At 61.2% G+C, this 12,124-nt stretch overlaps 2 protein-coding genes across 5 annotated transcripts in view; one reads left to right on the plus strand and one right to left on the minus strand.

The window, feature by feature from the left end:
- The first annotated feature begins 61 nt into the window (after positions 1-61).
- Positions 62-2,527, plus strand: PLEKHJ1 (pleckstrin homology domain containing J1). Its single transcript, XM_081076518.1, has 6 exons — positions 62-645; positions 737-804; positions 885-951; positions 1,698-1,788; positions 1,864-1,927; positions 2,003-2,527. Exons 1-6 carry the CDS (start codon positions 552-554, stop codon positions 2,066-2,068), a joined length of 450 nt encoding a protein of 149 aa, XP_080932644.1. The 5' UTR covers positions 62-551; the 3' UTR covers positions 2,069-2,527.
- A 584-nt stretch (positions 2,528-3,111) lies between these two features.
- DOT1L (DOT1 like histone lysine methyltransferase) overlaps positions 3,112-12,124 on the minus strand; it is a 53,801-nt gene continuing 44,788 nt past the window's right edge. For 2 of the 4 annotated variants that reach the window (XM_081076516.1, XM_081076514.1), the window contains exons 25-28: positions 11,759-11,964; positions 10,187-10,251; positions 8,685-9,623; positions 7,209-7,937 (exon numbers count right to left, since the gene is read on the minus strand). In XM_081076516.1, the coding sequence (XP_080932642.1) occupies positions 7,351-7,937; positions 8,685-9,623; positions 10,187-10,251; positions 11,759-11,964 (1,797 nt within the window). In that variant the 3' untranslated portion in view covers positions 7,209-7,350. Of the gene's footprint in view, positions 5,625-7,208; positions 7,938-8,684; positions 9,624-10,186; positions 10,252-11,758; positions 11,965-12,124 lie in introns of those variants that run through there. The other 2 variants (XM_081076515.1, XM_081076517.1) reach the window with 2 other exon arrangements.

The raw sequence follows: 12,124 nt of genomic DNA on the forward strand, positions 1-12,124 counted from the left end.
GCACTTCCGGGTCAAACGGGGCGGGGCCTCCCATGTGCGCATGTCCGGCCCACCCAGTAGCGCGAACGGGAAGTTCTGTAGGTGCGAAGAAAGGGAGCGGGACTGAGCGCAGGCCGGAAGCTGAAGTGCGCATGCCCAACAGGCTCTCAATGACCTCTCGGTCAGTTGTACTCGCGCGAGTCACTTCTCGCGGGAAGGAGGGCAGTGACTTGTCCCCAGACCTTCCGCCTATTCTTGTCCATTTCAGTTAAGGGCGCCACGGGTCGTAGGGGTGTTTTATTTTTTTTATCCTGGGCCTAACACTGCATGATACATATAACAGTCTGTCTTTGACTTTCTCGTGGGCCCCACGAGGGCTCCAGTCGGTCTCTGCAGCCCCCGGGACGCCAGCGCCCTTCGCCGGTGATTGACCGGATGGGCAGCCCTGGGACGCGCCGGCGCAGTAGCTCTGAGAGAACTTCCGGGACGTGCCCTGGGACATTTTTGGCGTGAACGGGGACGACGGCCCGTAGGGCGCGGCCGTTACTCTACGTTCTGGGCCTCGGGGCGCCATGCGCTACAACGAGAAGGAGCTGCAGGCGCTGTCTCGGCAGCCGGCCGAGCTGGCGGCCGAGCTGGGCATGCGGGGTCCCAAGAAGGGCAGCGGTGAGCGGGCCGGGGGCCGGGGGTCGGGGCGGGCGGGCGGCGGCGGGTGCGGCGGCCGCCGAGCCCTCGCGAGCCCGCCCTGTGTCCGCAGTGGTGAAGCGGCGACTGGTGAAACTGGTGGTTAATTTCCTCTTCTACTTCCGGACGGATGAGGCAGAGGTAGGGCGGCGGGGAGGCGGGCGCCGGGCTGGGGTCCGGGGTCCTCGGGCGGCCCGCCCATTCGCCCCGTCTGCCCCCAGCCCGTGGGAGCCCTGCTGCTGGAGCACTGCAGAATCACGCGGGAAGAGCCCGGCGGCTTCTCCATCGGTGAGCGCGGGCGCTGGGGCCGGGGTCGGCGCCGGGCTCCTCGGCTGTGGTGCGGGCGGCCCGCGCGAGGCCACGAGGACTTTCTCTGCTCTCGGGGAGCATTGCCCTCGGGCAGCGCTGGCTGTTGTACCCCTTTCCAGTGCCGGGCTTTGTGCAGGGGACCCCGGAGGATTCTTGTGGGTGTCTTTGAGAGGATGGAGTTTTCGGGGAGGTCCGAACTTCTGGTTTCCCGGGGCTGCCACCGACTGGGGGGCGTCCGCAGCAGAGACTTAGTCCTCTCACTGCTGGCGGGCAGACGCCGAGGTTGCGGTGGCCGCGGTACTGCTTAACTCCGAGGGTGGTGTGTCCCAGGCTCTCCCCGTCCCTGGAGGCCGGGGGCAGCCCCGGGCGTTCCTTGGCTTGGAGAAGCATCACCCCCTCGCTGCGCCGTCGTCCCGCTGGCCTTTGCCCTGTGTGTCTGTCAATTCCCCGCTTTTGTAAGGACACCAGTCCTGTGGGATTAGGAGTCCACCGCACTCCAGCGTGACCTCGCCTTAATTAATTACATCCGCAATGACCCTGTTCCCGGATTCCGGGAGCTCGGCCTTGAGCTTACCCTTTTGGGGGACACAGTTCAATCTACAGCCGGTGGGAAGCGACGAGCTGGGGCTGGAGGAGGGGACAGTTGTGGACAGTGGCAACAGACAGCTGAGGCCTGTGGTTGGTGGGCTGGAGTGAGCAGGGACACACGGGCCCTCCCTCCGCAGGCTTCATCGAGGACCCGGAGAGGAAGTACCACTTTGAGTGCTGCAGCGAGGAGCAGTGTCAGGAGTGGATGGGGGCTCTACGACGAGCCAGGTGGGGCATGGGCGCCCCGGGGCCTGGGGCAGAGGTAGAGCCAGCGCTGTGAACACAGGCCACTTTCTTCCCCAGCTACGAGTTCATGCGCCGGAGCCTCATCTTCTATAGGAATGAGATCCAGAAGATGACCGGCAAGGTGGGCATGGGGCACATGGCTTGGGAAGGGGGTGGCTCGTGGGCTGGGGCTCATGCTGTGATGTCCGCCCCACAGGACCCCCTGGAGCAGTTCGGCATATCGGAGGAGGCCCGGTTCCAGCTGAGTGGCTTGAAGGCATGAGTCCACGCTCAGGCTCCTCAGCTTTACTCACCAGTTTTGAGAGGAGCCCCCCCCACCCTCCCTGGGACCTGGGTCTCCTCAAACCTGGATTTATGGAGTGAGGTGTTTTGGCTTCAAGACTTCAAAGGCCCCAGGCTGCTGAGAGTGGGCAGGGGCTGTGCCTTGGGACCCACCAGACTGGTCCGGCACCTCGTGGTGCCACATGCTGCTGCCAGGGAGCTGTTGTGCCTGGCCCCTCGGGCACATCCCTCCAGGGCCTGGTGAGGGAGGCCCGAGGCTCCTGCTCTGTGCAGGCTGAATGTATGAAGCTGGATGATGCGGTGAAGGGCACGGGGCTGTGAACTGTCCTGCTGAGGGCGAGAGCCAGGCCCTGGCTGGAGGCCGCTGGGCAGAGCTGGGAGCTTTCGCTCTTGGGCCCGTGTGCTTATTCTGTTCAAATAAAGGTACCTCTTTTTTCCACACGGGTTGGTGGTGAAGTGAATGCAGAGAGGAACATGGATCCTCCACAGGCTGGTGGTCCCAGGCCTTTGGAGCTGGCCCAAGGGAAGTAAGGCTCATGGGGGACAGGTCCTTTCCAGGCCCGAAAAGAAGGCTGGGCTGCCCAAATAGAGGGGAGGAGACCCAGAACCCAGGGCCTGGCAAGTCAGGGAGGCTGGCCCCTGGGGCCTCATGCTCACAGGCCCTAAGGTAGGATGGAGGTGGGGGTGTGATGGGATCCTCTGGTGGCCTATGATCCCACCCCTCGTCACAGGCCTTCCCCTTGGGTGCACGTGGGACCTCGGAAAGGGTTCTGCCAACGTCCAAGTCCCAGTCAGTTGGTTTTAGTTCATCAAAAGGGCTGTCCTTGGGATGCTGGACCTCGTCAGGTGTAAGCCCTGCAGGGGCTGGGCCTCCCTGAGGTGGGCACTTGCAGTCTGCTAGTCACAGCGGCTGCTTTCAGGAGCACGTGGGGCCTGTTGGGAGTGACCATCCTCTGCACTTGGGCCCTCACGGCTAAGGTCTCACTGTGTGATAACCAGGAAGAAATGCCAGCAGACCAGGTTCAAGTGAAAACAAGTCTTTTATTACAGTCTAGAGATGGAAATCAGAGTGCAGTGGAATTCCCGTAGGGAAAAAAGACCACGCCAGCGCCCCCAACTGAAACTACCAGAACCACAAAGCAGGCAGGGCCCCATCTGAGTTAATAGTCAAGGTTGGGACTGAATGGGAATGATGGCGGGGGTGGCGGGTGGTGGTAAAAGGACAAGAAAACAGTCTCCTACTGCATATGGCGTGGATAAATAAAGGGGTGAGTGGGTCTTAAATAAGTCACGAGTCATAGCTGGAAGGGAAGGCTGGCTCCTCCAGACTGGGAGGGTCGTCCGACTTAGGTTTCCTGAGCAAAGCGCCCTCGCAGCCCTGGGCTTCCCTGAAGTTGCCCACAGTCACAGCAGCACGGGGTCTCTGCACAGAGACCAGACCCCGCTCCCCACAGGGCCATGCGGCCTCCCCTCCCTAGCAGCCAATAGTGGCCAATCGATCTCCTGGTCAGGAGGGCCTGGGGGCTGAGGGCGGGCACAGAAAGGAGACCCCCAGTGCTAACTGCTGTGGGGCAGGTGTGGCATGTCAGTACGAAGTCCACACGAAGACCCCAGTTGTCCGGAAGAGAAGCACTGTTGAGAACAGTTGCTTAGTTCCAGACCAGGGTCTCGCCACGTGCTGTGACTTTGCTACTGTCAGCCTTGCAGCTTTTTAGGGGGCCCTGTGCTCCTGACGAGGAAGGGGGGGACATGGGGTTTGGGGTGAGCACAGCACCTTCGTGCACTGACCGGCAGGGAAGGGAGCCAGGGCAGCAGTTACAGGGCAGCCGGTTCCAAGAACCTGACCGAGCACCATCTTCAGCCTGGATTTGCTCTGGGCCAGGCACCACCCCAGGGCACACAGGAGGCAGGGCTCTCCCAGGCCCCCACCCCCCACCCCCCTCCTCCCATCTGCCAAGGCCTGCCTTGCCCCCAGGGATCAGGAGGCAGGGGCCTGGTGGAAGCCCATGCTGGCCAGGCTGGGGAAGGCGGAGCTCAGGCCTTTTCTCCAGGAACAGGTCAAATCCCTTTGCACAGCCCCACCTTTAGAAAAAGGACTTCTTTGTTCCTTGGGGGGGTGTCACCTCCTGGGGTCAAGCACCTGAGGCCAGAGCTCTGACTGCACCTGCTCAGCCCTTTCTGGAGCTCCCACAATGGGGTCCTGAGGGCTCCCGGACTCGCCCTTTCAGGGACTCTGCAGACAACACAAGACCCAGAACTAGTCACAGACGGCTGCGCTGAAGGGACCCGAGAAACCTACTGGCAGCCTCTGGAAGCATCGGCGACAGCTCTCCTGCCTTCCTGTGAAGCCCGCCTCTGCCCTGCCAGCCCACCCTGGGGAACTGGTTCCCAAGCACCATGGAGGCTACTCCAGTGGGGGCAGGTGTCACCCCAGCTGCGGGGTTGGAGGGCCAGTGGAGACATGGAGCAGCGGCACAGGCTGAGCAGAGAGAGGGACAAGGGGTGCTCGGCCCTGGGCCAACGCCACTTGTGTGCACTTGAATAAATAAAAAGGTTTCCCCCCTCACTTTTCTTTCTTCCTTTTAAGTTTACTGTGCATTATACGATCTAAAAATAAACAAAGTCAAGTCTATGAAATTTATAAATTTTCATCACATCTCTATAAAATACTGTCACTCGTCAGCGTGACTCTCTTCTGTACAGACACACCAGGCACCCACGGCTGACCTGCCACATGCCCCGGCCGGCGGCCACACGCCTTGCTGGGCTGCGTGTGAGCCCGAGTCCAAGATAGCACGTACAAAGTAAAGCACTTGTTTCCCAGCAGCTCCGTGACACACGCGACGACGACAGGTACCAGACCCCCCCACAAGCACCATTCACAGCGGCCTCCTCCTGCAGCATCAGGGAGCCCGCCGCCCGCCCGCGTCCCCACACCAAAGGAGCCGTCCCAGGATCCAGGGCTGACAGTCTGGCCAGGAGTGTTCACAGTGATGGGGGAGAGGGGCTTTTCTGAGGGACGTCAGAAACCGAGCGAACCACCCTTGACCTAAAGACAGGCGTGCCTTTGGTACGGGAGAGCGCAGGATGACGGGGCGGGCGCAGCAAGGACTGATTTTGGCGTTGGTCAACCTCGAGTCAGCACCAAGAGAACGTGGAGGCGGCGAGGCCTGGCGGTGAGATAGCACCGGGCCGGCTGTCGGGGTCTCCGCGGGCGGCCAGTCTTGGGGTCCAGGTCTTTATATAGATCCTCTCATATATAGTATTTACATTTCTCAATAGGTTGCCTTTATGACTTCGGTGGAATAAAATAAGTCAAAATTGTTTATACTTTTTAAAAAACGATAAATACTTTATCTAAAACTATCAATAGTACACGCTGGAGCCAGGCCCAGCATCTCCTGCATATCTGTGCAGCGTGGACTCACGGCACAGCCTCGTCCTCGGTCTGTCCCGCTGTCCGGTGGTCGGCCGCCGTTCCCGTGGCCCACCTGTCCTCGCACAGGTGTCGCCGTTGAGGTAGAAATCCTAGTTACCTGCAGAGACCGGCGTGGGAGGAAAGGCAGCACAGCGTTAGTGTTTCACTCAGAGCAGCCCACATGTCCCCAGACTGGGGAAGCAAAGCCTACAGATGGACGGATGGACGAACAGAATGTGGTCGTCGCAGACACTCTCATGCCACGCCCCTGGCCCAGTCAGAGGTGGGAGGTCACAGTCCCAAGGCCTGCATGGGGCTCTGGATCCTGGCCTCCCCCACTCTCTGGGAACCTTGGAATCCGAGACCCTCTCTGGTCACCACCGGCTAGGCACTGCTCAGGGGGTCCTGTGAGCAGCCCCCCGCTGACAGGCATGCATATCCCGGAGGTGTCGCTGTCCAGCCCAGGGAGACCTCTTATGCTGGGTGGATAGAAGGCAGGTGTCCACTGCAGGCCAGGCTGGGTTGGGGGCCTGATGCCCAGATGCTTCCGCGTGCACAGCCTTGACCTCTTCCAGCCAGTCCTGGCCACCGTGCTCTCTCTGATGGCGTGAGGCCACTGTGAACCACTGCCAACCTACCTTCCAGGCTTTTCCAATGGGACCAAGGCACAGCCCATCCCCAGACCCATGCCCTGACTGGGAGGTCGTCAGACTCCTGCGGCCTCATGTCTATTTCCACTTAAACACATGCAAAGGGCTGAGGATGGCAGACAGACCGCACGCCTGGCCTGCAGTGCCCAGTCGGTGCCCGGCTTCTGTTCCTCAAGCACTCGCCCACAACGGTGGACTTGCCTAGGAAGGCCCTTTCACCAGAGGATGCCAGGTGGCACCAGCAGTGGCTGGGTCGGCTGTCCCAGAGCCCAGCTCCCTACCACCCTCACAGCGGAGCAGTGGACTAGGGCCCTCCCGAAGGCCTCACGGCCACCTTCCTCATCCCATTCCCAAAGGCGGACCCTTCCTACACTGCTCTCCACTGACTCCACACTGACACTCAAACTGCACGGGTCCAGTTCCCTGGAGGCCGGAGGAGCACCGCCCACCTGCCAGGCAGCCCTTCCTGTTGCTCAGCAGCCCCCAGGACATGTGGGTGGGGCCTGCCAGCAGGGACCTCTAGCCAAGGAGCACAATGCACAACTGTCTTCTAAAGGCCCACCAACTACCAGGGGCCTTAAATGCACCCGACGAGGTGCATTTAAGTAAAAAGGCTGAGAGAGGTCCAACAGTGGACAGACAGCAAGGTGGGCTTCTGAGCTGCCCCATGGCCCCACACTGGGGCTGCCCCGGTCGCTGACCACTGGAGACCGACAGCTGGAGAGTGACAACACTGAGCTGGGGCCCCGCAGCCGGACGCCCGCACTTCTTCCTGGTCCTCTCCCTGCAAGACTGAATGCAGCTTCCAGCCTGCAGGCCTGTGGGGCCCTCCTGACGTGCTGCGCCCCTGGGCAGAAGTGCTACCGGGACCTAGTGTGAAGGTCCAGGTGGGCGGCAAGGGCCAGCCACACCCCTCCTAGCTCAGTGCTGGCACGCAGGCAGCCCTCAGCGGCCTACGGGCCCGGCCGCCACACTCTCCCTTCCCACCCTGCGCTATGTTTCCTTTGCACTTCTCAGAACCACCCGTCTCCACCCTTCAGCCAAGGCACAGCAGTCTTGGTCCCCAGGCCTTTGCGTAGTCCTGCAGGCCCACCTATTCTCTGCGAAAGGAAGGACAGTTGAGTTTCTCATATGGGCCACCTGGTTGGCTCTAGCCTTACCTTACATAACAGAACTGCTAGCTAAGCAAGGTCTTTATCGCGGCTTAACCCCCGCAAGGCGCGCGGCACAAGGAGGCGGCATGCCAAGGGAAACCCACACAGCGGATGGCCCCGTGGAGCTGGCCTGTGGGATCACAGGAGCAGCCTGGGCCAGAGTCAGTCCGGGCAGGGGCTGGTGGTGCACCGTGAAGGAGGGGCGGGAGGCCTTGTGCGGGAGGGAGGCGAGCTTGATGGACAGAGAGGCGTTAGCAGGCGGCAGAGAGGCGGCAGAGGAGGCGGGTAAGAAAGCTTGGTTAGCAGGGAGGGGCGCCAGGTTCTGCAGGAGCGCAGGCTCAGAGTTAGCAGGGAGCAGCGCGGGAACGGGAGGCAAGGCAGCGTTAGGAGGAGGGGGCGCGTGGAGGGTGGGCGGCCCCGCAGGGGGCCGGCCCAGGGGCAGAGCAGGCGGGGGTAGGGGCGGCCTCGGCTCCATGGAGGGCGGGGCCTGAAAGGAAGAGGCGGGGGTGCTGGCCACCGCCTGCAGCGGGGTTAAGCTCAGCGTGGCGCTGCGACACGCAGCCCCGCTGCCGAAACTGGCTCCAAACGGATGAGCGGAGGCGGAAGGCACCGCGTGGTTAAAGACACCTGCAAACAGGAGAGAAAAACTCAGCTTCAACAGGTGGCATTCTCCAGGCAAGCGATGAGACACACGCAAAAGGGACAGCAGCCGCAGCTCCGCGTGCACGCAGGTGCAGGGGCAAAGCAGTAGGCAGGGTGCAGGTGGCCAGGTGAAACTTGCCTGCAGGAGGGCCACAACACCCTCAGGCAGGCCGCAGGGGGTCCCAGCTGTGAGCATCTCCCTTGCCTGTGCCCAGCAAGGGGCCTGCAGCCGTGGTCTGAGACCACAGAGGGCCCAGCCCGAGGCCCCACTCCACCCTACACGGAGACCTCTTGCGGCAGGCACTGTGGCCACTCTTCCTAGTGCCAGCCCCCAAAGCGGCCCAAAGCCCATGGGCTGTGTGTCAGGTCTGATGGTGACCTTCCCGGGCAGGCAGGAAAGCTCTAGTCTCGGTGCCAGCTCTCCTGAAGGTATGAGACGCCGTCACAACCAGAGCCTGCCAGGCCGACTCACGCATAAGTGCTCTGCCCATGTGACTTTCACATCTGCATTTTATGAAAAGGAACGAGGTGGTGGGTGCAAAGTGGGCACAAGGGGACACGCAAGCATAGCCTCTCGACCCTTAGGGGGCTCTGGAAGGGAACCTGTAAAGCAGTCGTGATTAAACCCAGTGGTCCAAGAGGCTGCGATGATGGCCTGCGGCTTGGCGTCTCGGACCCCCGAGCAGGTCTCTCGGGACCCTAGGCAGCCGAGAAAGATGTGCTCCTGCCTACCTCCAACTGCGCCGCCTGCCACCCCGGAGGAAAAGCTGCCCATGGCGTGTGAGTTGGTCAGTCTGGTCGCAGCGGACGAGACGTGCACCAGGCCGGCGGCGGCCGGCACGGAGCTGAACAGAGACTGCAGCACGGATGAGCCCAGGTTGGACTGCAGGGACACGGGGCCCAGGGAGAACTGTGGGCCGGGGGCGAAGGTGCTCAGGAAGGGCCGGTGTGTCTGGGCAGAGGGGGCCACGCTGCCCGCCGAAGATGCTGCCGTGGCAAGGCCCGGGCCACTGAGGAGGCCCCCAGGGGGCACGGTGGCGGCGGAAATGAAGAGGTTGTGGCCATTCTTGAAGTCAGGCTCGCGGTCCCGGCCCTTGCCCGCCTTGACGTGCGCCAGCGAGGCCTTGTCCGTGGGCGTGCAGGAGGGCAGGCCTAGCTCTGCCTCCCTGCTCTTGCCCCCCTCGCCCTTCGGGCCTCCCAGTCCGTCCAGCTGCCTCTTGTTCACAAAGGGGCTGGGCTCTGTGCCGCCCTCCTTGCCCCGCGGGGCGGGAAAGCTCAAGGGGGTGCCCAGGCTGGCCGTCTCGGGGGCCTTGTGGGAGAGAGAAGCACCATCGTTGAAGCTGTGTAAACTGAGGTCAGTAGCCAGGCCCCCGCTGAAGGCGAAGCCGTTGGGAGGGTTGCTGCTTGGGCTCAGCCCACCTGCCCCTGACAGGGCACCGGGAAAGCTCTTCCTGGGGTGTGCAGCCAGCTTGGTGTCGGCCGAGCCGGGCTCCTCCAGGGCAGGCCGGAAAGCAAATAGGGAGTTCTGGCTCAGAGAGGAGCTGGCCTGCAATGGGCTGTCAGTGGCCTTGGCCAGGCCGAGGTCGGAGATAGGCGAGAAGGTGGCCTTCCACTTGCTGCTGTTGACAGGCTCGCTGGCGGGCATTGGCTTTCTTCCCACCAGGCCACCACCTGACAAGGAAAGGCAGGGGCTGAGGCCTGGGTGCCTCTGAGGGGCCGAGTGGGGCAGGAGCTGTGGCGTGGGCTCTGTGAGGGGGTCCAGGAGGGAGCTGCATGGGCTCAGACCACCGTGGCTCAGATGCCCTTCCAGCCAGAAAAGAGCACTTAGGTCCACATGGGCCTGTCCTGGGAGATCGTGCCGGCCCTGCATGTGCTGAGGGTGGGACTGCAAGAGAAGGTGAGGACAGAAGCAGCCGTGTGGCGCGCCAGCACAGAAATCAGGCTCTGGCCCATCTAACCAGGAAGGAAATAGGCTCGTTGCCCCAGCAACCGAGGATGTGGATCCCTGCAGCCCGGCAGCACTGAGCCTGGCCTGGCCTGGGGACGGCCCTTCTGACAGTGCAGTCTGCCCAGGGGAGGTGGCCAGGCGGTACCCAACGTCCCCCAGAGGCAATTCTAGAAGCTTGGTGTGGTCCCCTCACAGGTCGGCAGTGGGTTGAGCCTGGGCATCACTGTTATCCGGGGGCTGTGTCATTTAGCACGGGGGGGGGGGGGGGTGTCAAGCTGTTACTCACCATTTTCCAAGGTTTTCGGAGGAGATTTGCTTTCCAAGGAGATTGTGGCAATTTTTCTCTCAATTCTATCGAGAAAAAAACCATGATGACTGTTTGAAATCCGCGTACACGCGGAGAGCTGCATGTGTGCACCAAGCTGTCCAGGAGGCCGGCCAGGCCCTGGTGCCCTTCACACCCATGCGCAGCCCCAGCGCTAGCACGAAGGTATCTCTGGTGAGAGACAGGGCTGAAGGCTCAGCCACTGCAGAGAGACAGGCCCTCTATCTCCACATATACAGAGATACACTGTCCCTACGGGCCGACTCCGCTCACTTCTCTCACGCTGTTGAAGACCACGTGTGCCTGCTGTGATGCACGTGACACACAGCATGCAGGATGCTGCGGTGGCCGGGATTTGCAGCAGCACGATTATAAACAGTGTGCGTGTGTCAGTGCTGTGCAGTCCGTCCCAAAGGACACGATGAGCTCCAGACATAGAGCCTCGGAAAGAATTCGGAAATCGCTAAGTTGGACGTGCCCAACACAGGTGGAAAACATCCACGTGCAAGTTCTAAAATGCAATATGCATATGTGGATGAGGAACAAAAAGAAATAACTTTAACAAAACACCACAAGCATAGGCAACAAAAGAAAACACAGAGAAATGGGACTTCATCAAAATGTGACACTTCTGTGCTTCAAAGGACACCAGCAAGAGAGTGAATAGACAGCCCCGAGAGGGGAGGAAACATTCACACGCCATATATCTCTGGTGGGAGACAGGTGGGTACGGGGTCACAGATCTAGAACACATAAAGCACTCTCATAACTCAACAGCAGCAAAGGACACCCAAGGACAGAGAGCACCAAGGACCCGAGCAGACACAGATGACACGTGAGGTGACACTCAACACCACTGGTGGTCAGGGAGATGGAAGCCAGGACCACGACACTTCACTCCACTCCACGCCCACAAGAGCAGCTGTTACACTAAAGGACAGAAGCAGGCCTGCGACATGGGGAGGAGCCGCAGGAACGTGGCTGGTGGGGACATGCAGCAAGTGGCCACCGTGGGACACAGGGAGGCAGCCCCTCACAAAGTTAAACACCCAGCAACTCCACCACTCGGTATGAGGGAAACAGAGACAAACATGTCTGTGAGTGCACAGCAGCACGGTCCACAGTAGCTAAAACTGGAAGCAACCTGCGTGTCCGTGGATGGATGACACAGAAACACAACGCGGTCCATCCACACGACAGAATATTACTCAGCCTTAGAAAGGAAAAACACTGACACCTGCTACAGAGTGGACGGACCCTGAGAACATTATGCGCTGAAATCAGCCAGTCACAGACGGACAAATACTGTGTCATCGCACTCACAGGAGGTCCCCAGAGGAGTCAGATTCACAGACAGGAAGCAGAAGGTAGGGACCAGGGTCTGGGGCAGGGCGAGGGGAGGGATTGTTAAGGACCCCTGCACCCACCCACAGTCGGCAGGGGGAAGCTGCCTGTCCTCGGGGGTCACGCCTGACCACGAGGGCCTGTCAGAGCCCTGCCATGCCCACTGCTCCGCCCAGCCCAGCCCCTCACCTGGCGCTGCCTGGCTCGTCCTCAGAGCCCGGCTCCTCATCCGAGGTCAGTGGGGAATAGTGGGCTCCGTTGGTTTGGGTCAGGGGCTTCTCTTTCTTGAGCACGGGTGGCTGGTCATTGTCCTGGTAAGGGACAGGAGAGCTCTTCAGGGAGCTCTCGGGAGATGAGATGGCCGTGATTTCCAAAGGCTGGTTGATGTTGTTGACCTGAGAGAGCAGCACAGATAGTACAACCCTGTCAACAGCTGCACACACCAACCCCACGGGCTGTGCTTGGGTCCCTGCTGCCCAGAGCCTTCTGGTGGGTAGAGCCCCGGGAACCGTGAAGCCCACTCCCTACTCTTTCCTGCGTGTGGGTGGGCCTAGA

The sequence above is a fragment of the Rhinolophus hipposideros genome, assembly GCF_964194185.1.
Source record: "Rhinolophus hipposideros genome assembly, chromosome: 16".
NCBI lineage: Eukaryota > Metazoa > Chordata > Mammalia > Chiroptera > Rhinolophidae > Rhinolophus > Rhinolophus hipposideros.

Excerpts from the sequence above, each read along its gene's own strand:
- PLEKHJ1 (XM_081076518.1), top strand. The coding sequence starts at position 552 with ATGCGCTACAACGAGAAGGAGCTGCAGGCGCTGTCTCGGCAGCCGGCC. Across the intron at positions 646-736 it reads GGGTCCCAAGAAGGGCAGCG|TGGTGAAGCGGCGACTGGTG; the intron begins GTGAGCGGGCCG and ends CTGTGTCCGCAG. Across the intron at positions 1,789-1,863 it reads GGGGCTCTACGACGAGCCAG|CTACGAGTTCATGCGCCGGA; the intron begins GTGGGGCATGGG and ends TTTCTTCCCCAG.